This window comes from Manacus candei, unplaced genomic scaffold (assembly GCF_025592945.1).
Source record: "Manacus candei isolate 608988 ecotype Guabito, Panama unplaced genomic scaffold, ASM2559294v1 h1tg000014l, whole genome shotgun sequence".
In the NCBI taxonomy this organism is placed as follows: Eukaryota; Metazoa; Chordata; class Aves; order Passeriformes; family Pipridae; genus Manacus; species Manacus candei.
In genome coordinates, this window is record NW_026138062.1 from 76,242,667 (window position 1) to 76,269,117 (window position 26,451).

Here is a 26,451-nt window from a genome sequence, read left to right on the forward strand (position 1 = left end):
TGAGACTCCTTCAGACTGTTTTACATGGAAAAGAAAGCTGAATGTAGAAGTTTGACATAGGCTTAGGAGACCAAATAAGGAATGGAGGAAGAGGCATTGAGCCACATGAGAGTGATTTTCTTAAAGCTACACAGATCATAAGCAGTTAAAAGTTATACTAAGTCTGATCAGAACTAAAACAAGACTCTGTTTTTAATTCCTTCACCACCTCAAGCCTCACAGACATATTGTAAGATTGTGGGAAGGACGACTTGGCTCATGTGGAAAGGCAAACTCAAAACTCTTTTAACAGAACTAATGTCATTCTGCAATGATTTATGAGAAGAGACACAGAACTCCCAAACTTCAGGAACTGTGAAGTGTTGGCCACTTACCCAGGAAAGAGCCTATTCTGCTCAATACAGGAAGTGTTGGGCTACCAAGGGGCCTGTTTCATATCGCATCACCTCTCTCCAGAATGTCAGGATATGGCTGCAGCTTGAGAAATGCTCGGGTGATGTAACAGTCATTTTCTGGTATTCAGCCACAGTGTTATAACAGGGTGGGTGACTAGGGAGACAGTATCTATTCTCCAATGAACTAAAAGCTGAGCTGCTTCTATTTATAAAGCTACTCAAAAACTGAATTACAGACAACTTCTGCCAGCAACTAGGAAAAATGCCTTCAAAAATTTGGTTCCACTACTAGGAGCCCATAGAGCACAGTGCTGAAGTGCAGAGCTGGGAATATCTGCTGTATGTTAACTGATTTGTAGCAAACCCCCCTAAATATTGTTCAGACTTCTGACTGACTTTCATCCCATGATGTTACTCCTCTACCTGCTGGCAAAATGCTCTTAGAAAGGCTCAGTACTCACACTCCTGACTTGACCCTTACGTAAGGGTGTTTCTCAACATCCAGCTCCTCTAAATTGGGAATTGCACCCTGTATGCAGATAGGAAGTCCCTCTGTACTTCCAGCTGCCAGGCAGAACTCCAGCTCTGGAACACCACAATCCTGTGGAAACAAATAAAAGGGTAAGGCTGCGTGGATATCCACAGAGTCTGTCCCTGAAGAACTGAGAGTGCTTCCTTATTTTCTTCCCTCTGTCTTCTCACCCTTCTAGCATAACTCCAGGTTTCATATGATGGAAGGGGTTTAGCTTTTTAAAAATGGAGACTGGAATTTTTAGAAAAGCTATGGGAAGTAAATTTCCATCTCCCAGTAACTTTTGAAGAAGAACTGTGCATTTATGCCTGTCAGGCTACTTTCAAAAAGGTCAGTTTAAATACTCTCCAAGTAAAGGATCTGACAGTATTATAATACTGACTTTTTTTTTTTAAAAAAAGACAGTGCTTCCATAACACACATATAAGATACACATGACGCACACATAATTAAAACTTTCTAGAAATGTCTACTACATTCCCACCTCCCTCCCTCTATGATAATTAAGTTCTGTAATGAATCCAACTATGGTATAAAGCCATATGAGTTCAATTTTCTGACATGCTAAATAAATCTACAGCATTTTAGACAAAGAAAGGAAAAGATCACTATTAAAACCCATCAATTTTAGTAGGCACTTTAGGAATTTTCCTGTTACACAAAGCAACAACCTCTATTACCATACTGAAGGTTTACTACTGAGAGATCCCACACTGGAGAATAACTTGTTGAACACATGATCTTCTCTAGAATTTGCAGGGGTTTTATTGAGCCATTCTCATTTAGTAATATTTATATAAAACGTATTGCAAATACTTTCTTCCCCAGCACTCAAATACATCATGAATCAACAAGGAACTTGTAAAACACAAAAGCCTGCAGAGAAACTCAGCACCAGGGCACAAAAGCTCTTAAAGCTCTTTTTTCACACAGGTTTTGAGTGGGATGTTCATGGAGTAACATCCCACTGCCTCTTTATTAGTGTTTTTCAGCATCTCTTTAACTGTCAGCAATAAGTGTGGCAATTATAATTTATGCACTTCAGGATGTTATTTCACTTTCTTCATGAGACCTGAAGGAACACAGTATATTATTTTGGCAACTCTCCCTCATGCACAATCACATTTCCTCTGTATTGTACCCTGCAAACAATGCACGCTATTTGTTTTTAGAGCAAAAACTGCAATACCAGAATTTTTCTTTTCAGATGAGCAAAACCAGAAAAACTAGGAAAAAAGACTTTCTAGTACAATGCTACTTTATGGCAAAGTGCTAAGGAACTCAATTCTAAGTGTAATGCAAGGCAAGTTTAAAAAAAGTAAAAGTAATCTCCCCACAGTTTTCACATGTATATGCATCTTACTAAATCCCTTTTGAGAAATAGCTGAAGTTTGTGGGGTTTTTCCTAATAATACCTGATATGTGATAAGGCTGAAATCTGTAAATCCAACAATAAAGCTTGATACAGAAAATCAGAAGCTGCATCTATAAGAATTCCCCAAGGAATACTCTTAATGGTTTCAGATAAATTCTGAAACAAAGTATCTACAAGACGAGACAAGTAGCAAAATAAAGTATCTGCCTGCAGGCTCAGACAGAATATGAGATGGAGGATGTTCAATTTTAATTCAGTAGGAAGCTTTTGTTTTTGTTTTTCATTTAAGACTGGAAAAAGCCAGTCTGTATTCTCTTTTCAAGTCTGCTCTCCTGACTCTGAAGCTCCTGAAGCTCCAGCTCAAGAGATGACAAATGTAGCAGGGTAGGTAAAGCACAAGCACTCATAATTACATCTCTCCTATTTATCGCCATCTCTCTCCAGCCAGATTTTGACAGTCATAAAAACCCTCTATTCGCTGTGATGGTATTTTTGTGTGTACTAGATTAAGTCCAGAAACTTCTTTCATGAAGTGTATACTGAGTTTTTCACACAGTAAACTGAGGTTTTCATCAAAACCAATTCAAATATCTATTTTTAAAGGTAGTAACATGTTTGAGCAAGAAGCACATCATATGTTCTAAGTACATTTTTTAAAGTTGCAAATACGCATTTTGCCCTAAATAATGAGTTCAATTCACCTTTATTAATGCACAGACTGCAGAAAATGGTAACATCTATTATTACTGTGTGGGATGAACACTATGTATTTGCACATGTATGCTCAAATACTATGCCATTAGTTTATACAATTCAAGCATGCAAACCTTAGCTGGGTAAATATTTGCCTTAGCATGTTCATATTTGCCTGAGCACATTTAATAGGCATCATTACTTTCAGAGGCTTCTTTAACATTCCTAATAAAGCCACCATCTTCAGAAACAAAATGAAAACCACACAAATATGACAGCATTCAGATTGAGAACTAGATCCTTCAGTCCAAAGCCCTTTCATCTGCAAGGCGTCAAGATTTTGGAATGAGATACCCACATGCAAAACTATTATCATGCAAAACTACCACCACGATGTTTCAGGCCAGATTCAAATCTGGGAAGTTTTCCCCTGCTACACCTGCCCCCCATATAGCCTTGCCACCCCCATCACAAGCAGCCAAAACTCACATTATTCACTATCCCACTGACACATCGGGCAAAAACACAGTAAAAAGCACAGCAACCAGATTAGGTAGCTGTGCTCATTTCCAATGATAACACACAACCAGCAAATGCTTAGGTAGCTCACAGCCTGCAGGCATCCCGCTCTGCCTTCCTTTATTCTGTGGTATTCTCCTCCTACCTTCACATAATCATCCTGGAGTGCCTGTGCTTCCCTCATGGTCCCTAAGGAGCTGAGGTATTTACAGAAGTAGAGGGAATACCCACATTAGCTCACAGAGGACACTTCCAAAAGACCAACATGGCCCTCAGCAGAAAGGTGAAGGCTTCTTCTGAACAGGGTTAAGACCACCCTTAAGACCTCAGCAGGAAAAGTTACTCTTTGGTGGCGTCTCTGACATTTTTCTGGTCTGACCAAGAGCTCTGCCAGCAGTGACACACCCAGAGCCTTCGACCTGCTCAAGGTGGTCTTGGCTGTTCACCCTCCTTCTGGATCCAGGGTTCCAGCCCTACCAGCACCATCAGGTCCAAATAAATTCAGCACTGTGAGTTGCTCTCCTTGGACCTCCAAGCTGTGTGACTAAAGTGATCAAAATAGCCTGTTTAACTGGTGTAGCTTTTTATGCCAACAACAGGACAAAGAATGACCAAAGTCTGGCTCCTTAAGCAAAAACACCAAAACAAGGAGGAGAGAAGGGTCTACTGAAAACCAGGTTTACTTAGTTTTGATATTCACACGATTGCTTTTTAATACAGTCTAGACACGCATCTTACTTTTGACACATGGTTTGTCCTCAGGACACATCAGCTCCTGCAGATTTCTTTTTTGTTAAATATTACCCTCCGTTGGTCCTCCGGGTTTTTTTACCCATTCATAATTCTTGCTCCCAGTGCTCCAGCTTTGTATCACTCTTGCTACCACCCATCACCACCAAACCAAACTACAGGATTCAACACAGCTGGTAGTAAAATAGAATAATACTAAGGGAATTAATGATTACTGTCCTGTAAATACCAACTAGAAAGTGAGACAAGCTGAAGCTATTGGGTGTTTTCCTATGGCATCTGACTAAAGTAGTCCCTGCTTAAATTATTAACTTCTTTTCACCTAGCAAACCACACGAACAAAAGAAAGACACACTCTACATATAATACTGTGAACAAACCCATTACAAAGAGCTTTGCTTAAGGAGAGTCCATAAGGAATCCAGTTATTCCCTGACTAACCATCTTTCAGACAGTGATTATAACCTGCTGTTTCAGATCTCCTGTCATCTTGCAAAACATCTGTTGACAAGATTATTCCAGAATGGTAAGGTCAAGAACATTTCTTAGCTCATTTTTGGGAAAATAACATTTAGTTACCCTCTCTGGGCTTCCAGAAACAGATGGAAAAAGCCCTCCAATTGCATTTGCAGTAGGCCAGAGAACTGACTTTGCTAAACAGACTGTGCTGCAGGAGCTGCATTGAACCTGTGTGTCCAGGCAGACTTTGCTGGCCTAGGCTCATGCTGACTTCCTTGGTGGAACTCAGTCTCCACATTACTTCAGATGGGTCTTCATTTTACTGATTGCACAATCTGTTTCTTTGGAACCTCCTCCCCACAAGTTCCTTGAAATTAAATACACACGGACACACCTAATGCTTATCCACAGTTAGGCTACAAACTAACCACAAAGCTAACAGAATCTTTGTTTTTTTGTGGAGGCTTGAAGCCAAATCAAGGGCACAAAGCCACTGACAGACTGTTTTTCAGCCAATCTGCTAGTAAAAAAAAAAAAAAAAAATATTAAATGTACCTCCTACAGCTTCTTTAGTAAAAGTCTGTTTTTCTCTTCTTGGCAAGTCATTTTCTTCTCAAATATTTAGCCACTGTTCACATCTGATAACTCAAGGCATCTGAGCAGCCATTAAAGAAGTACCATAAAAAGCCACTTGCAATTTAGAAGACCAGCCAGAAAACCTGCACACAGAGCCAGTATGGCCAAACTAGTCAGGAGAAAATGCACTGAGCTACCCAGCCTGTGACAAAGAGAATGACAGTAAAACATGTGACCCTGCAGATCACACACACACACACACACACACACACACACACACACACACACACACACACACACACACACACACACACGAGACGCCTGAAAAAAGAAACAGCCACTTGTAAAATAAAAGCAATGCCTATATTTAAAAAAAAAAATAAATAAAAATTAGGTAGCATTTTGGTAAACTACCTTCTGAAAGTACTTCCACAACCTAAAAAAGAGGGATGCTTTCACAAATCAAGGTTTAGAAGACAAAACCTGACTTAGTGAGCTCCACACACCTCTAGCTCCATGGATTAGCAGCAAAAGCCCTCCTAACCAACCATATCTGCTAGAGCTTTAAGTTACACAAGAAAAATGTTGATTACTGAACTAGTGCACTGTAACAAAGCTTTCCATCTGTGTTCCATATAAATGAACCATATACTGGAAGAAGAACAAAGGTCAGACCTATTTAGCTGTGCTACAAAGATTTTTATCAAGCATGATGAAGCTAAACACTGTATCTTTCCTATTTGAGAGTTTTCTTTCATGCCCAAAACACATCCAACTTCCCTTGGATTCAGACCACAGTTCTACACGTTACTGTGGAATTCCTTTATTTATTTAGTTGCCTTCCTCAATACTGATCAATATTGCTATTACATATTAGTCAAAGGCTTTTAATCTGTTTAGCTCAAAGAAATGTTAACTTCATTATTCCTGCCTTCAGCCAGCTTCTTTTGAGCTTATTTATTGTTAAGTGTTTGAAGAGAAGGAAAAAGTATTTCTAATTGTTATGACATTATGCCCCTGTACTGATGACAAAAAGGTTATCAATTTTAAAATAAGCTCTATTCCAGCAGAGAACAGAAACCACTTTACTGAAAACCTTTCACATTGTGATACAAATGATAATTCACTCACAGTAAGGGCCATTGCCCTGTGAATAACTGGAATGTTACACTAAACAACAGAGCACTAAGTCTTCTTAAGTCACAAGATCTGGTAAATATATTCCTCATTCACTGAATAACAATGGGCACATTATTTTTGGGTTTAGACATTTGATTCTTATCTTTTCAACAGAAAGCCTTTTAAACTTCTGGTTGTAGGCAGTCACATGCTGTAGGTGTACCACTTGTCCACGTGGGAACCCTACAGACAGCACAAAGCTGTAGAGGGAACAACAGTAATTTCTGGAGGCTACAATGTACAAATGGGATTAGAAACCCAACCCCTAACTCTGAAACAGAAGCCACATAGACACATTAGCCATCTTAAGCTTAAGATAAATCTTTGGAATGATTTCATTTAATTTTGAATAACTGGACAGGTAAACATCTAAAAGGAGGGGAGTCACTGTGTCCCGTGAAGGTGGTGGTAAAGAAACACAAACAATCTGCTCACTAACTCAGGAAGAAAGGGAAATTTAGCACAGCATGAGCCCTAGAGTCTATCTTGAAGGCGAAAAAAAGTGAATCATAGCAAATTTAAATTGTCAGAAACACTATACACACATTGTCCACTGCTAGCAATACACCACTATTCCCAACAAAGCAATTCTGCATGTGAGCATACTATTAAGGAAGTCTGTACCTTTGTTACATGTTTGATTGAACCAACTGTGAGGTTTCTTCGATGATGTTTCGCGCCTGGGAGATCCCAAAGGTGATCCAGCACAGCCTCTCCTTCTTCTAGGACATATTTTCGACCCTGGAACTTTGGTTTCTCATAAAAAATCCAACTGTAATAACAATATAATGAACTGAGTTGCTGCTGTTAGGTGAGACTGTCCTTACAGAGCACATCTGATGAAAAGCCCACTAATAAGCTCTTCTAATCAAGGCAACTATCACATCTTTCTTATTCTGTCCCTCAACTGTCACATTCACTTCAGTTTGGAAAAGTAAAACACAGAGTTCTATAACACAACTTAAAATATTAACTGTATAAAAACACAGCTAAGCCACAATGTGAATAAACAGCCTTATTTTACCAGAACAAATATATTAACTGTCACATCAAAACACGTCAAGTTCAGGCAGGTACTATGCAAGGCAGAAACACACTAATAATGGCATTCAGCATTTCTTAGGATGTGAAAGCAATGTATGCAAACCCATACAAGGCTGCCTCAAAAACTGCATAAATGTGACATGCATTGTTACCATGGCTGACAGCCAGAAACATTCACTGCAACCACTGACACAGCCCCAGCTTCCCAAAGCAAATATAGAAACACTTGCAAACTTAAAGGTACTCGTATATATCCACATTCCTCTAAATGTTACATTAAACTCAGCACTGAGAATGCTTATTTTATGGTCCTTTTGCAGCGGCTACTGTATAATGAAACAGAGCTGTAAAAAAAAAAGAATTTCTTTGGCATACACATGCTTCTGGTCATGATTATGGCTGTACTGCCTCAGCACTTCAGGCAAGAACTCTAAACTTACTTGTGGCTCTATTAGAAACTTTCTGTTTGAAGCTAGCTCCCAGGAGAAACAATATTTTTTATTTTTTTTGTACTGCAGCATTTGAAGCCTTGTTTCATGCTTTTTTTCATTGGTATCAGTCTAATTATAAAGAAAGAAAAAGACGCTCTTGCAGATCGGATGTGTGCCATAAATGAAAGAAATAAAAATACAAGAGAAATGCATATGCAAGTCTTTAGGAAAGGCTCTATTTAAATATGACCTGGATTTCTTACCATCCTCTAATTATCCTAAGTAATGTTCCAATGGGAAAGTTCCACGATGAGGTATCTGGCACATCAGAATGAACTTCTTGTTTACTTTTGTTGCCATAAGTATCATAAATAACAATCTGAAACAATATACAATGAATGAGGGCCCACTTCAACATAGAGTAGAGACGGTTATTTTTTGCTTGCAATTTGTGCCCACTCAACTGGAAGGCTACACATTTTCTTCTTTTATGAAACACTCTACTGAATGAAAACAACAGCTGCTGAGGAACACAGTAAAATGACTAGTGGTAGGATTTTTAATAATATATTCTCATTATTAGCATGTCCAAACATATGCAAGTAATACATAAAAACACATAAAACTAGACTAATAACTTCAGATGCCTTCCATTCAAAAGCTTTGGTATAACAAATTATTCCATGTATCACATTGACTTACATGGCAAATTCTGCTTACCTTTCCTGGTCTTGGATTGTATTTGAGACTTGCCCTGTCAATGAGGTTCTGAAATTAAAAGGACATGGCAAACAACTATTAACACCTACAACACAAAGCACAGGCAGATCATTCCGGGTCCACTATTCCTACACAAGTACACAACTGTCCCTAATAGAAACAACCAAGACCTTTTCCACTGCCATTCAGAGCTGGTGTCAATAGTTTAACAGAATCAATCAGCAGAAAGTGACATGTGCTAGAAAGGAAAAACTATTACTATGGCAGTTATAACCTTTACAAATGTATTACTCTTTCCCAGCACACAATCAACTGCATTTCTTACCAGTGGAAAAAACCCAGAAGACAGCTCTAACACAAACTGAAGTACTCCCAACATTATGGAAAGACTCCTTCAGTTACATATTTGGCCTATGTGGCACCGTCAAATTCTAAATATTGGAAGAACTGTTTCCATACTCTCATTTGCCAGTACTTTAAGTAAGCCAAAAAAGAAATTTTAATCTATGGAAGCAGCTATCTTACTTACTTGCTAACTGAGCTATAATTTGTAGAAGACACTGTGATGAAACAATCAAGCAGCACAGGAAGCAGATATTTGTATCTTTTTTGGACAAGACAGCTCTATCAATCTCAGAAGTGAAAGAAATAAAAGAACAATTTTCATACAAAAGGCAGTTTCATTATCTTCAGGTTGAAATGCCCTTAACATAGACAAGTCTGCATTATGTTATTAAAGAAAGTTGCTATTATGCATATTTTCCAATTATATTTTCTGTTCACATATTCTGTTTTACAATTAAGCCACTTTCATTTGTGTGCTGAACCAAGAACACTATGTTTTTAAAATTATATTATCAGAAGACTTTTTTTTTTATAAAACTATGAAACAGTCTAATTACTTTTGACTAAAGAATTACTTTTTGATTACCCTTATGATAAAAGAATCAATCTTAATTAAAAGGGAGCAAGGAGAATAGTGCAATTTTGAATCTGGGCTAATAATTTTGATTATAAATTTTATGTGATGTGACATCTTACCGCTGACAATTCTCCCAGTTTTGGTACGGTGTTGTCTTGAGACCAGTGAACCTTTGGCTGCAACATATCCTGGAGAATGCTTCCAAACCTGGTCCCCTTCTCAGAAGAAGAACTGCTGGCAGATTTCAAGTATTGGTAGTACACACTTGTAGGAGGATGTGTTAAAGCATCATCAGCTTTCTCTGGAACTGATTTACAAGGTTTTTGACTGGGAGAAGCTACATCTGGAAGTTGTTCTGGTTGCTCCTGTGAGTCAAGATGTTCTTTTGAAAGAGGAAACGATTGTTCAGGAAGCAAAGATCCATTCTGGTCGTTTGATTGAAGGGTTGTTTTTAAATTCCCTCTCCACTGGCTGGAAAGACAGTCCTCTTCTCCCTCAGCATCAAGTATATTTTCCTCATATGATGATTCTTCCTCCTCCACTCCATCCTCCTCCTCCTCCTCCTCTTCCTCACTGAAGCGAGTAGTGAACTGCAAGCGCTCAGAGACTGACTGAAGAAGGGAAAGCACGGAAGCATGATCAGTGTTATCTTTGGATATTCCACCAGGGCGGCTTTCTGGGGACACGTCTGTGGAAGGCAAGTCCTCCTGGGAGCTGTCGTCCTCATAGATGGGAGACAAGGAGAAAGGATACACCCTGTAGCGCTTGGCCTCCACACTCAGGAACGACTCCGAGCCACAGCCATCTGTGGCTGCACTCAGCTTGTTGTCCTGCCCACAGGGACAGGCTGACTCCTGCTCACGCTTTGCCCTTTGGTACGTTAGATGAGCCACATTGTCTGAGGGCAAACCAGAGGAAGGGAGAGATCTGGTCTGCACATCATCAGTTGAGACGGATTTGTTCTCAGTCTGAAGAGCACCTTCAAAAATGATAGTAAAAGAACTGTTTTCCCACTGTTCAATTAGTGGAGAAGAGGCCAAAAGTTCTGTTGATTCCTTCATTTCATCACTGCAGTCCAGACTGTTTTTTTCATGCTGGTCATTTCTCTCCATGTCCTGATCACTCGTTTTTGCCTGCTTCAGATTCTCATTATTTTGGGCAAAGGCTGTGTTGAAGCACTGCTTTCCTTCACTGTTCTCTCCAGGAACAGACAATTCAGGTACAATGAACTGTGTGTCTGTATCTGATTCTGGTCTTGCTAAACTGCCAGTGGGAAGAAATCCATTTGCTTGACGAGTAATTGCATTATTTGGTATCTTTTCATCTCTCTGGGGCCAATCTGTGCCATTTGCCACACTATTTGGAAGGAAAGGAGGACCTGAGCAATCTGCCTTTTCACAGTTTACAGTTACACCCCGAGTTTCCTTCACCTCTGTTGGTTCCTGTGTTTTGGCAGGGAACTTTGTATCCACATTTAAAGTCTTTGGCATTTCAGCCTCAGGTTTAGATTCAACCTTTTCAGAAGGCCTTTTACTCTCCGTGCCTTGCCACTGACCGGATGCCAGTTTTTGTATGGCTGAGTTAATGACTTCCTCAACTGTTTCTTTTGCTTTTAATGCTAGTGCACTATGTAGGTCAATTTTATAAGGGATGCAAGAGAGTATCTTTTCATCTTGATTATTTGTATCCACTCTTTCATTTCCTGTAAATGAAGATGAGGCTCCTCCACTGCTCTCATTAAAATCTTTTAATGACTGCACAGTTGACTGGATTTCTTCTGCTTCCAGCTGTACAGTTTCAGCATTCTGATAACTTAGAATATCCCTGTTTACTAAACTATCCTTGCTACCACAAGGCTGGTAGACACCAAAGGCTTGTTTTGCTCTTATTTCCTCCGCAGCCAAATGTAAAACCGAATCCACAATTTCTTCAGCTTTCCTAAACAAAACAGCAGCATCTTGGAATGCAGCCTGTTCTTGCCCCTTCACACTGGGATCTTCCCACTGTCCCTCAGAACAAAGCCCATCTGACTCTGCAGGTGCAGCATCTGTTTGACCACCTGTCACAGGAGGGGTTTCTGAGAAAGCAGAAGCACAGTCACCAAGGATCACCTGTCCCACAGCATTCCTGCACACAGTCTCAGCACGGGCTGACTCGGATGCTGTTTCCAAAGATTTCAAAGGACAGATGGGTGATGGCATTGCCTCTGCCAACACACTACTGTCAGCCTGTTGTGTGAAGGCCTCCTCTGCCCCATCATGAGCTCTGTGACTGGAAGAGTTACTGTTCCCCTGAGCAACACCCGACATCTTCAAGGCAGAAACAGAAAGGTTGGAGGCCTCTCTGGATCCCAGAGAAGCTGAAGTGGGCCTGGGGATGCAAACACCCCATACATTTACTCCATCAGCAGAGCTATCAAACATAGGTGGAATAATCTCACATTCTAGAGAACCAACTGGGCACAAAGCTCTCAAGTCTCCTGAGCAAGGTGTCCCCTCATTCATTCTGTCCTCAGGGATTATTCTCCTAGACTCTGCAGCTGGAAAAATAAAGCTGTCCTGTTCAGAAGCAGCAATCTGGCCATTTTCAGAGTTAGTGGCAGAAGGCAGTATTTTTCCTTGGTTGTCAGATGAAGAATCAAGTACTGTGGGTGATATCCTAGGCTCCTTGTTGTTTTCCTTCTTGGAAGAAAAATTAATACACCTATTTTCATAAACAGGTGGAGATTCAAAAGTGATGCCTACATCATCTTTTTCACAGGTGAAAGCAGAGTGGTTGGTCACAGGTTTTCCTTCATGTCTCAAGGCAGAACGAGAAACTGCCAGATTTTTTTCTTCTGACTTAGAAATATGGGCTGTAAGTTCTGAGGTGCAATCTTCACACCCAGAAGTAATAAGATCAGCCCCAGTCATATCAGTCTTATTGGTTTTAGAAGTAGCAGGAGTATGATTGATTAAAGGGCGAGGTGCAGTGTCATCCTCTGCGAGTGTAACCGTCTTGGTAGGAGTGTCTCGAACACTTTCAAGAGCAACAGGACCATGGTTGTGAAGAGGAACAGAGTTTTTTGAGAGACTCATATCTACAGTCTCAAAGGATTTGCTCTTCGCATATTCAAGACCAGGACAAGAAAGTGTCTCTCCGGCATCTTTCAAGATGATTTCTTTTTTCCCCATAGTTTTATTTTTGAACTTGCAGCTCAGATGAAGGGGAGCTGAGCAACACCCTCCAGTTTGAACAGAAGACTTGGAAGTTACAGAACGAGGTGCTGTCATCTCATCCAAATCAGATTTCACACTGTGACACGCACATAGGCATGGTGATACATTGGCAACCTTTTCCACTGCAACCTCAGACAAAACCTTCATTGTTTCCACTCCCTCAGTTTCTAGACAAGGTAAACCAGTGTGCTGTGTGGTAGTATCCTTGGAATTCTCCACATGGATTAACTTGTGACCATTTTGTACATACACTGGTTTCCCTAAGTCACTCAGTTCTTTACAAGTCTCCCTGCCCATGACTCTGCCTTCATCATGTCCAATAGATGACACTGAAGTCCTTAGATCACCTGTGGTCATGCACTTTTCTCCGTTGGATTCCATGCTAAGTGAAGGGGGTATTTGTTCATTAAAAGGTAAAAGAACAGTAGCAGGAAAGTCCTGTGGATTTTGCTCTCTTTCTACAGTTGCCACAATTTTCTGTGTATCACTTCTGCTTGGATCACTGTCTTTGTTTGCACTACCAGTTTGCTGATCTGCTTCCTGCTGAAATGTAGTGGTACTGAAATGAAGCATCTGGACACCCAGCAATTGCTCAGAGTGATTCTCCATTTGATGATTACAGCAAAATCCTCCCTTACTCACCTGTAGTTCTTCATTAAATGTCTTACTTATTGACTTGGGTGAATGTAAACAATCATCCTGTATTTCTTTTGGGGACTCCTTATTATTAGCTGCTTTACTACAATTGTTTTCTTTATCAAAGTTAAAAGTGTCATTTTTGTTTGTCTGAAACAGAGTTTCTGCTTCTCCTGGCAGTCCATCTTCTTTTCCAGTCAAATCATTTGCAGAACTCACTTTGAGGGAAGGAGTAACCCGGGAAGTGGAATTGGTTGGGATCTCACCATTTCTACTGCTAAATGACAATAATGAATCTAGTGAATACGTCCTTTTAACTTTTGCTGCAGCTAAAGTATGTTCATGTCTTAAGTCTGGCTCATGACAGGATTCAGTGGATGAAGTTGTGGCCTTTGCAGTTATTTCACATTTACTTCTACCCAACCAATGCCAAGCTTTACCAGACTGTTTGCTTCCCCCTCTAACCGCAGAAGGATTTAACACGGCATCACCTTGGTGATCTTCACCCTCATCTCCTCCTGATTTCAGAGAGGGAGTTCTTTGGATTTCTCCATTTTCTTTGACCATTGAAACATTTCTATTCTCAGGATTTTCTCCTCCTTTCCCAGTAGTTTCTGATTGACTCCTCAGCAGCTGCCTGATCCTTGCAGAACCTCGATACGTTGCATAAGTGATCGCGGGTGCTTCTGCCTTCCGTCGGGTCTGCCTGTAACAAGGATCACCACTGTCAGCACACGACAGACAGTCTAAACAGCTGCATGATAATAAAGGTTAACACAAGCTGTAGATTATGTCTACAAACTTAAACTTATCTTAAACTGTAGATTACATATAAACAGTACTGTTTACCCGCACAGGTTGGCACAAACTGTAGACTGCACGCAACGCTGTTTTTACTCCTTCTTCTGCTCTTGCTAAATATGGGTTTGTAGGACAAATTATACATAAACACCTTTTACTGAAAAGCCAACTTATACTAAAAGCAAAGAGTAGATGTTGCTATAACCAACTTCCCTCATTTGTTTTCTACCAGACAGAGTTACCACTTACAAATGTCACAGATCAACATTTACAGTGACAGAAATAAGCACACTTTTATGAAGATGTTATATCCTACTAAAGCAGGCCTGTACACTGAGACCAAAGAAAATGCACTGCACTAATGTTCACTAAAATATGGAACTGAAATTTAAATTTTTACCCAAGTTCTAAACATAGTGTTAAGAAACAGAATGAGGAGAAACAAAAAATGTAGGGAAAAAATAAAATACACAACAGTGGATGCTTTTTTGAACCACAGGTAATAAGGAAATAGAGTGAATGGAGATCAGGTAACAATGAAGACTGAATGTTGGAAGGAATACCAAAATGAGAAGCCTAGAAATGTAACCAGGAATTGGTAGATCTAGATGTCCATTAGTCTTAAATTTAGCAGTAAAAAACACTGAATGCAAAAACTAAGAAATAAAAGAACTGCCATGGAAGAACCGTGACCCTGATCCTTCACTGCTATTTGTGATAATACCAAGAATAAATTCAGAGCCTGTCACCTCCAATTTTCTGAAGAAGCAGTTTTTCCTCTTTCTTAAAACTAGCAGACATCACAGTTACCTTTCTTTCTAATGCTTCTCTCTTTTCCCCCTATTTTTTGGTCTGCTAAAGAATTCTTGTAAAAATCAGTCACTGTCAGCTTTTCCATTCTCTACCTCAGGACAAAGTAGATGCTCAGACTGTGCCTAAACTTCAGTCAGCCTCCTCCTAAACTAAGAAGAAACCTTTTCAAAGTCTGCCCTGTATCTGCTAACCTGGTGGCTGGAAGTAACCATTCACCTGCCTGGGAAATGGTCATTCTCATTTCAGAAGAGTCTCTTGGAGAAAAAAAACAACAACAACAAAAAAAAAGGTGTTGGCTAAGATTTTGATTTCTAATATAAAAAACAATGCTATATGTAAAAAATATTTTAATAGCATTTTTAAAAGCTCTTTGCACCTTCTCATTAGTTCACATTTGCTGAGAAGCTGTTACAGCTCTTGAGTTGAGAACAAATAATTGAGGTGACAAATAAAAAATAAATTTACTAAGGAAAGTGAAACATTTGAGCATCATTGAGTAACTGCAACTTCAAATCTTGTCTGTATGGATTCTCTCAAAAGATACAGAAGAATATAAAAATGGAGCAGATTTACAAATCTAAAAAGATTTGTCTTTTCTGTCAAGATTTTGGAGGTCGAGATTCTTACTTCAATATTAATTTTATTTTGAAGAGGGAAATTAATACTATTTAAAATCACAAGTAAACTTCCTCCTTCTGCAGTATTTGGACATGCAAAGAGTACAAGTGAACTAAAAGTGAAATTATTCATATTCATAAACATTAAAAGAGAGATATAAATGGTCATTTATATGCATGTTTTATGCTGTGAAGTACTTTTAGGCTAATTATTAGGCTAAAATACATGAATATGGGAATTCAGACTTTGAGAGAACTTGAAAATTAAGTTTATATTGGGATTAAATTAATTGTAATCTCTGATGAAGGCTACAGTAGAATCTCAATAAAGGGTTTGTCAGCCAGGTATATTAAGTTATAGAGGAAACGGGAAAGCCGTGTATAAACAGCACAGCTCCCAAGCACTTGCCAAGTTAGATGCCTACTTTTAGCCTTCTATACCACCAGTTTGGTTTCCAGAGATACCAACAGTGGTAGCTACTAAACATCATACACACCATTTGTTAAAATGGCTCTTTTCAGGATTCACATCCCTTCAAAGAAACATATACATTTCCCAGTGGAAAAAGAACAAAACACAATTGAATAAAGGATAGTAGAGGAAAAAAAAATCATTATTTTCCACTTTCTCACAGAAAACTTCCCTCTACATTAGAAAATATTTTCTAAAGCTCCAGAGGTCCTAAAAATGCCAGGGTAAGGATCTGTGGAGCTTGATAGTGCACTACACTCACTCAGCATCAGTCATAGTCATACTAAAAATAAGTCTTAAGAATGTAAGACCTGATCATGCTCTTATTCAGAATTAACCTTACTAAGTAACCTTTCCTGCTTTAAATAATCACTATTAAGCTTTTACAAAATCCATCAGCTCTTCTATTCTTTGGCCAACCTCAAAAACAAAAGTTGGTCTGCAAGCGTCCTGAATCCAGATACAATTTCTTTACGAGAACAAACACAGGTTTGGCACCAATTCTCAAAAAAAAAAAAAGTTTTATAGATTCTTGAATAGGTAAGCTGCTATGACATGTTTGAAGTGAGCACATCAATGGTACTGAGGGATACCAAACACTCATCTCCATCAAAACCAAGACATGACTTTGAATAAATGGCTTGATGACAATTAACTGTCTTTCATGTCATGGCTGATATTTTGTCTGATATGCAGTGGGAAGAATTCAGAAGTTAGGTATAAACATGTGGGGAGAAGCAGTGCTCCAAGAGAAACTGAGAACATGTCCTTTCATTTGTCTCTCACACCCCACTTTCCCTTCAGATTTTTCTCGTGAACTCATCAGTTCTTAAATCCAAAGCATCCAGATATGGGATGAACAGGTAAATTTTACAGAAGACTGCCAAGGAGAACATGATTAAGTTCTATATCTACATTGATCTGAGCCACGGATCCCACCAAATCATTATGTCATCTATTACACATGGTCAGACAAAAAAAATATACTCAGAAGTTTCTTTCTGCTTACATGGAGATCTTTCTCGTTGCTCCCAATTCTTTTCACTCTCTTGTTTGTCTTCTGAGGGAATTTTTTGCTCTGATTGATCAATTTGAAGTCTGAGCAAGACTCCAAGCCCTGTAGAGCTTAAACCCAGTCCTGACTAGCACTGGCAACAGCACTGCTTCATCTGTGGAGCCTCAGCCTGCAGACTCTGCCAGTGCCTCCCAAAACACAGCCCTGCTTTCCTGCAGATCTGCCTCTACCAAGAGCTTCTGCAGTGAATGCTATTTTAAAAAGGAACCAACCTTTCCTCCACAGACATGACAACTTCAGGATCTCCGACCTTTGGTAAAGAATTTGCTGCTCAGCCTATTATAAAAATTTTGCCAACAGACCTTTTAGTTCTAATGCATTTACTTTTAGAGTGCAGAGAAGTGCATTCAATCTGAACACCCCCACACAACAATAAGATATTTAAAAAATGAAAACCCATGTGCCTGTGTGGCAGCAGCAATTCAGCTGTAAGTCTATATGAGACACATTTAGAAACAGGTTGTGTCACAAAAGATCTTCTAAAAGTGTCACTGGAGACTTGTTTTATTTCTGATTACCAAAAGAATATGTCAGTTCAGAACTTACCTTAAAAACTCTTCGCAAATATTTTTTTTCCAACTCATGAGGATGCAGATGAAAGCCTGAATATACAAAGAACCCAGTGTGCATTCTGTCACGTATTTAAAATACTGGGAGATTCCTTCTTTCCCATCTTCACAGGAAGCTATTCAATTCCCTGTAAAGCCTTGATTCAGTTTCACAAAAGACTTTGACAGCAACAAGAGAGGACGTCAGCATGAGTTACGTTACATATGTCAAAAGTAGGTGCTCGTAGACATTTCTTCTATTGCAAAAAAGACATAAAAAGTTAAAGGGGGACTAATTCAAGGAGGGGAGGGGAACATCTTCTGACATCTCATGTGACAGACGTCTTGTGTAACTTGCCCAAAAGTGGCATTAGTTATAAAACAGTCTTGTTGATTCTGAAGCCTTGAAGCAGGACCAAACACACCACCTTCAATGCCTCATCTCAGTGCATCCATTGTTTGCATCTTTTCCAAGTGTATGCCACGAAGATGGCAACCCCTCCAGTCCTCACACTGGTACCATACAGTAATGGTAGAGAACCCTACACCATTTTTGGAAAGGTGGAGGAAGACCACAAAGCCTGATACAGCATCTCAGTCCCAGGCAGCACAGCTTCATTTGCACAACATGTCATCCAGCAATCCTTAAACCACCACCAGCACAGCTCTGGGCTCAGCAGCTCAGGCTCAGCAGTGTCACAGTGGCTCTCCCAGTGCATGAAATGGCCATTTTTAACTCATACCTCACTCTTCCAGGTATCTTCTCCCCAGTCCAGCACTCTCCTGCTTTTACAAGCATAGATGTGCATGATTCCCCCAGTCTCTTCTCACTGACCCCACAGAAGTAGCTACTGGAGAGATCTGCAGGCTACAGGCTGAAAACCACTGATCTGCATCAGTGTGTCTCTTGTGGTTCCTGTCTGCCCTCTCTGACTATTTTTAAATTATGCTGTTGTTTATTTTAATTTTTCTCCACTTAGCTTTTATTCCACTGAATTCCACTAACAACTTTTTTTTAAATTATGTTAAGGTACTTTGTCTGGAAACACCTGTCTTAAAGTCACTTTGAAAAATCTTCTAGTGGAATCCAACTTAGCCAGCCAGCTGGTTTCTACTCTCATGTAAGACATTCATAAATAGGAAAAATTAAAGACATACTGAAAACCAAGACACTGTGGGCTAACTGAACAGTTGCTATATGCAACTTAGATGAAAGAAAACACCTTTTTTTTGTCAGAAGGGATATCTTCATGTCTTAAATCTGCAGTCTGAAATACTCAGCGTCCTGGGACTTCACAATGTGTATTTGAAAAGGTCAAAAGTTTGGTTGAACAAAGTAATTTGCACACAGTTGATTCTGCAGGAAATTTCAAAGCTAATGTTCCAGAAGGACAATTAAGAGCCAATGACAATTTTAATAAAAGCAAACACAGTCTCTGTGACCTTGGAAGGAATAATTTCCTTCCCCTTGCCCTTTAGGGTAGTACTTCTTGATTATCAACAGTAAAGAGGAAGGTGTGAGGATTAGGCTCCTACTGATGAGTAAAGGCCCAGAAGTCCTGAACAGTTACACTGCAGGTAGCTCTGTAACTTTAAAATCCCACTGTAAAATGCAGTTTCTAAGAAACAGTCTCTCAATTGAATCCATTGCATAGTTGAATAATTCTACAAAAGAAAAAGTTCAGTGGAAAAAAAACAATCCAGTGAATTAATTTTAAGCCTAATTAATTTAGTTCGACTTTGCATCACGCATCTGCTATGAATTACTCTTAAAATACGGAGTTTCATTCTTCAGAAACGCAAAAAACTTTGCTCTGGCACCAACTAGAACCTTTCCTTTGGGCCACATCCCAGCCCTGGGCAGGTAACCCTCTCTGGCAGGCAGATAAATGCTTCTGGGCCTGCATTTCTCCTACAGCACAGCCCTGGAATTCACCACCCCACTGTTGGAATGGGGCACTAAGTCTCAGCACAGCACCTGCCTTGACAAGGTCTCTGTTGATTCACACAGGTTTGGGCTCTCATCAAAATCTGAAAGGCTGTGAGTACTGTTAAAGAGTAGTTTGTTCAAATCAAGGTGTGCATAGAGATGTGTCTGAAAGAAAAGATTTTTGAATAATGAAACCCTCTGATTTAGAGACCTAACACTAAATCCTTCCATGGGCATTGGGGTAAACCCCTGCAATCACTGATGTAGGCTTTCCTCCATGGAATTAGGGGCAGGATAACCCTGACCCTTTCCTCAGGAGAGCCTTCTAAATCAATTTTGGGCTGTATTTGGCTGTCCTAGAAGGGTGGAGCTACCCACAGAGTTTATACCCCTCTCAAGCAGAAGTAGGTCACTCTCTGCAGTGACTCCCACTTCATCTGAGCACCAGCAACTCAACGACACTGTATTTCCATGGCCAATTTCTGAAGGCAGAAGCCAGAAAACCACCAAAAGATGAATTACTGCCTCCCTCTCCTCCATCCCTATTTCCCCACCCCAAGGTGGGTGTACCTCTGCCTCCCACTCCTCCTTGTGCTGCTTCCAGTGTCTGTGTACACACTGAATCAGGGAATTAAGACCAAAATTAACTGATCTAGTTAATTACTACAAACAGTAGTGCTTGTAGGCACCAGGACTCACAGCTGTCCTGAGGTTCCCCAGAGGCACCACCAAGGCAACCTCTTACCACAAGGGGAAGCACCTGTCTCTCCTGTCTCTAGATAACCACATATATTTGTCTTCACAATGGGGACCTTTTTGCAGGTATTACTATAACGGAAGCAATCAACAGAGTGTTCTTTTTTTCCTCTTACTGTTGTCACCCAACAGACTCTTCCAAAGATGGATGGACATTTATGGTTTTACAAGTTCAGGTCTCATATGTAAAATAGGTTCTGAGTAGGCAATTACAGAGGACACAGCTCTGACCACAAGAGGGATTTGACTTCAACAAATGCAGGAGTAGCAGCTTCCCCACTGTTCCTCAGGAATGACCTTGCTTGGAATTAAGTGATTTAATTTCCACTCATTTGCTCTTGATTTTCTGCCAAAGGCATCTATAGGGAAAGATGAACATTGCTGCTACTGAGGGAGTCAAACCCACAATACACAATCCATCAGACAAATTAAGGGCTGTGTTTCTTTATCACCACGAGCCTGCATCTGACCAGTAACACAAAGGAGAATGACAAGCTCTGGAACAGACCTGTTGACCAGAACTATGTAAACACCAATGATTTTATCAGGTGTGTTCCTAACAGAGGAAAATAAAAGGGCAGGATATTTTGACAGTACCAAGGTGGGAAATACTAATTGCTAATACTAATATACGTCAATTAGATATGTAGCAACAGATTTACTAGACTTCAAAATAATAAAACCCCCCTATCCTCTCACAAAGGTCAGTAATGTATAGCATAGGAAAACTGTCAACAGATTGAAATTTGTTTCTCAAGGCTACCTCCCTTCTGAATTAAACTGCTTGCAATGATCTCACTAAACTATTACTAGTACCTGGCTCCTGGCAAAAACAGGATGGTTGAGCACTTGCTGTAGAAATGACCTCCTCCCCTCTTCTACCTACACTTAGAAAATCCTTGCAGTTGTGGGGTTCACAGGGAGGTACTGCAGAAAGTCCATTCTCAGGAGCCTTAGAGAAACAGTCTCAATTTTGAAGCCAAATTGTTGCTCATTAGTGATGTGTTAGTGAAAGAATTTTACATTATAGGAAAGAAAGATAACAGGGGCAGATCCGTGTTTTATATTTGTCACCTACTTTATGAAATCTCGTTCTCTCTCATGTAAACTTTCAGCAATAAGAGATTAAGTGAAGTGCATCCCCACTGTTCCACAGTTTTATATTCAGGGCTATTTCATCAGTCAAAGGTACGGTTTTAACATCATTAAGGAGTGCAAAGGCTAAGACTAAACATGAACTTTTTACTTTTACCCTTGCCAGTCTGCCACAGGGGACTATTCTGCACAGAAGTTGCCATCTTACCTAAGTAAGAGATTTTTCTCCACTTAGTAGCAAATACCTTCCTTTGCATTTTTCTTTCCACTGAAAGCCAAATAAGCATTACTTTAAAACTGTATTTTATCTTTTACCTGCCTTACCCCTCCGTCATTAACCTTTTACAGAGCACTGCAAGGCTACTGCTTGCTTCAGTTCGCTTCTTCAAGGCAAGGAAATGTTAAAGAAATATAAGACTAAGGGATTGCAGTAAGTGGAGACTTAGCCAACCCAACTCTCCTCACCCACCTTCAGTGCTGCAACTATGATGTTACTGTCCACAGCAATTGTTGTTTAGAGACTTTGCCAAATTTATCATGGTTTTGTCCTCTGTGCTGCTCCTTTACCACTTGCCACTGTGGAGATTAAAGCAGCAGAAGCCTTTAAGGTACAAATTACCTCTGAGCCAACCAGCCAGAGTGACGGAGGACTAACGTGACCTACACATTTTGTCCCTCACAAACATGTACTCCACAGACTGAGCTCATGAATTCCCCTTTCCTTGGCTCAAGGTCTGGAAACTTGAATCTTTACCAAGTGCCAGGCCTCCCAGTGAGGCTAAAATTAACCTCAGTTGACAGGTCAGAGCAGTCTGATTTCCCTGTATTTTGTAAAATACCGTTTTAAGGATAAGAGGTTAATAAGATTGTCTGAATAGAGGCATCTGAGACTATTTGGTGGGTATTTTAGATCTGAAAGGTTGTTTGGTTTGGGATTTTTTTTTTAACAACCCAATGGGGATTATGCAACCTAACAACATCCCTCTTTCACTTATTGCAACCTCCTTGCTAACCACAGATAATCTCTGATGTAATATTTCACAGCAGCTTAGAATTAACAAATTCATTTACATGTTCCTCATGGCCAAGGAAACTGTTGTAAGATTAATAATGCAGTGGTCTTAAGGATTTGTAAAGCCCTCTGCTTCATTCTGCTTCTACAGTAAATGCTAAAATTGCAGTTTAACATAACAATCAACGGAATCAATAGTGCCTCTGACTTTATATGGCTCACTAGCATGTCTCATATGTCTTTTAGGACTCAATTTTCAAGCAATTAGGTTCACACCATCCTTTCCCTTCATGGTATCCACACTTTCCTGTTCCTTTGTGCTACATTTTCCCCCTTCTCCTCATCATTAGTCATGTGCTTTCAGTACCCACTTCCAACTACTTGGTACTTCCTACAAGACTCTCTCCCAGACCAGCAGCAATCAGGAGCACTTTTACAGTTTAACTTTGTTAAATGAATACCAGTCAGTTAATATTTAGTAAAGAAGCCAGCTAGTACTGAAAAGAAAAAACTGCTCTGCATGCCTTTAACTTTTATAAACTAAAAGAGAGCAAACCCATAAAAGAAATGAAAGAGGTATCCTTGATTCAAGCATTTTAAAAAGGTAATGAGTGCAAACCTATACTTTTGCATTGTCATTTCAATTTCTGTTCACCATTTGCTTCAGAAAAACAGTTCACATTGTGTGGTCAGGCAGAGAAAAACATAACAAAAGTTACACAGAGATTGTCAAACTTGTTAGTACCCTGAATCAAAAAGGGCAGAATGTACGCTGTACTTTTGAAAAAAGACTGGTTTCATGTTTGCTGTAACTTGCAACAGCTTCCATGAAAAAATATAATTTTTTCTGACTTTAAAAAAGTCATTTTCCACAGAAAAACTTCATTCTATACATAGGCCAGCTTACTCTTGCCTCCAAACTAGCAACATACATTTTTCTATGCTTGCTTGGCCATGAGACAGATAAACTATACTGAGAAGAATCTAGATGGATTAGGCAGATATACCTAACAATACAGGACAATGTCACAACATGGTCAGTTGAAAATGCCCAACTACAACTTCGACTTCAAGAAAACAAAAATGACCCAAAAAGGCTTGCGCAGAGCAGAGAGCTCACCTCAGTGAGTTCATACCCACACCTTCCAAACTCTGTAAACTTTTATTGATGCCAAATTTATTACTCTACATTACCCTGAAGAGTTCATGAGAAGCAAACAAAGATGCTGTAAACTGGGCAAACAGCAGCAAGAGACTGATGCAGCAACACGGCCTGTCCAACAGGTTTTTGAGAACTAGACCAAATAACACAATGCTGCTGGGCCTCTGCAGATAACAGCTGAGGGGAGGAGAAATTTGCTTCTGTATTGATCAAAGCAGTGGTGGTGGCTGAGCTGCAACGTGTGGTTTGGAAAAAGCACAGTCGGATGCGTGACTACGATAAGAGTCTGTAATAAAACCCAGCCGACCACGTCACAGACCAAACCAGAGTGCTCGTGAGAACACAACCACTGTTGTCAGTAATCACAAACAGCACTGTACGGTGCTGGGGGAAATGCAGTTTTAATTTCACCTAAATAGGTGCTGTATCCCCTATTTGTATCCTGATCAGCCATTACATTTATATTATGAAGGTGAATGACAAATGCCTCAAATTATTCTGCTGAGTAGGTAAGGACAGAGTGCTGGAGATGTCCCCAGTATGGAAGTGGAATTCAATAAGCAGCTATTTCAGGTATCTCTGACCTCCTATGTGGAGATGAAACAAACACTTCACATGCCACCAATAAATATACTGAGCACAACTCAAATTAGTTTAAAAACTTCAAAGAAAAAAAGGTGTTTCCTCTCAGTACATCCTCCCATCCTGCAATACAAGCAGGGGCACTGTGACAGACTTATTGGTTACCCCTAATTGTTATTTTGGGCTTAAATTTTAAATAAATGCTCTGGGTCATATTGAAAATCTGAGTAAACGTAACTTACAGATCCACTGCCCACGAACAACCTACCAAAAATTGGACAGGCACCATGGGTGTACGTTCATAACTAACTCCAAGCCTATGCTGTGCTGCCCCACATGTAGTCTAATTTTCAACATAACAGCTACAAAGTGTCTTTGGAAAACAAATGCCTATTTTTATGACAGAAGAGATTTCGTAATTTACAGCGCAGACCACAGTCAATGTTTGCACATTGCTGCTCTCAAACACAACGGTGCCCTTGGCACCAATTGCTGGGTTTTTTTAAAGCTTATTTTGAAATATTACAGGACTGTTAAGAATGCTCCATATTTGGGCTAATTGAGTGAATTACATAACCCTCTTTATATCACCGGAAAATCCCAAAGAACAAGGGGGAAAAAACCACAAAAGCAAAAATCACCAAGTCTATTTAGGATAGTTGCTACTAGAGTTTTGCACGAAGTCAAGCCACGGACACTCCAACCATCTTTAGAAATGACAGACATCTGTCATACAGTCAGTGGAACTTCGACAATGTAGTTCTGTGTGCACACACAAACATAATAATAATATAATTATATTATAATAATAAATTATAAAACTTACTTCTGTGTATCTGCAGCTTGTTTCCAGCCTCCTTGCAGATCCTGTGAGATATCTTTCCCAATATTGTTTAAGGTGGCATCCCCTTTATTTACAGAATCTTCTTTTATCCTGGCTGTAGAACAGAGAGGCTCCTCAATTTTCGGATGCTTTGGCTGCACGTCCTTTGGAAAAGTATTTGTGTTCCGTAAATCCTTTTCACATCTGTTGGGTTCATCTTGGAAGGTAGAGGATTTAGATTCCACCAAAGAAGATTTTGTTGCAATATTAAATAAGCTTCCAAGGAAATGAAAAAAACCTTCTCGGGGTTGCTTGTCTTTCTCTGCTGTTTTGGTTCCAGGAGTCAAACTAGGAAGGCTATTAGCTTTTTTCAGTTCCTCCTGGATTTCAGACTTGCGAAGTTCTTCTGTGGAATGGTTCTTCTCTTCATTTTGACAAACCTATGATGAATACAAAGAGCACATAAAGAAGATGTTTCCTTTCATTCTCAAATTCCTTAATTTTAATTTGCACCTAGGCATTGTATTCCTTACAGGAGCTCTGTTGTTTAAAGGTTCCTTTTAAGATTAAAGCCCAGTGCTTGCTCTCTTCTCTTGCTGTAGTAAAAAGATCCCTATTCTACAAAAAGCCACAGGACTACACAGGCTCAAAGATTCCCAAAGCAGCTGCTGTAGAAATAAATCCAGAAGGACAGATGGCAACAATTGCTTCAACTGGCAGAAGAAACACGGGGAAGAACCAAGGAACAATATTCCACACTTCAGACTAAAGCCCTCAAAAAGCACAGCTTCACAAACAAACCTATTTGTGCTTGTGAGACGAGCAGTTTTCAGCCTGCAAACCTAGGCAAGAACACCAGAGCAGAACACACATCACAGCCCTCAATACTCTGCACTTCCTAAAAACCCCAGGAGAATCAAGAACAGAATCTGGATAAAGCAAACTCAACTCACATCCCAGAGATTAATCCGACCCTTAGCAACCCTAAAATGCCCCCTTTGGCCAGCCTTCCTTCAAAGGCACAGCTCCAATTCCAGATGGATTTGTCGTCTCCCACAGCCCCATAGTCCACCATGCCCAAACTCCCAGCTCTCCATACAGTCAAGGTCCTACACAGCACCAGCCCTGCACCGACCTTCTGAACTCCCTGTCAGCTCTGCCCTCAAACTGAAATGAATCAGCACCAAGGCAGAGCTTCACCTCACACCAGCCACATGTTCCTTTCCTCCCTCAGCTCAGCTGAACATCTCAGCCCAGAGGCAAGGCAAGCTCTTTTCCTCCCCACTTTATGCCCTTGAATTTCCTTGGTGTCAGCT

At 40.0% G+C, this 26,451-nt stretch overlaps 1 protein-coding gene across 3 annotated transcripts in view; it reads right to left on the reverse strand.

The window, feature by feature from the left end:
* The window catches only part of CRYBG3 (crystallin beta-gamma domain containing 3), an 86,573-nt gene that overhangs the window by 32,532 nt on the left and 27,590 nt on the right, over positions 1–26,451 (reverse strand). For all 3 annotated transcript variants that reach the window (XR_007903434.1, XM_051781129.1, XM_051781130.1), the window contains exons 3-8: positions 25,139–25,575; positions 9,715–14,155; positions 8,674–8,721; positions 8,217–8,332; positions 7,103–7,250; positions 857–996 (exon numbers count right to left, since the gene is read on the reverse strand). Coding sequence is in view for 2 of the 3 variants with exons in the window: in XM_051781129.1 (XP_051637089.1) it covers positions 857–996; positions 7,103–7,250; positions 8,217–8,332; positions 8,674–8,721; positions 9,715–14,155; positions 25,139–25,575 (5,330 nt within the window). In the remaining variant the exon portion in view is untranslated. The remainder of the gene's footprint in view (positions 1–856; positions 997–7,102; positions 7,251–8,216; positions 8,333–8,673; positions 8,722–9,714; positions 14,156–25,138; positions 25,576–26,451) is intronic.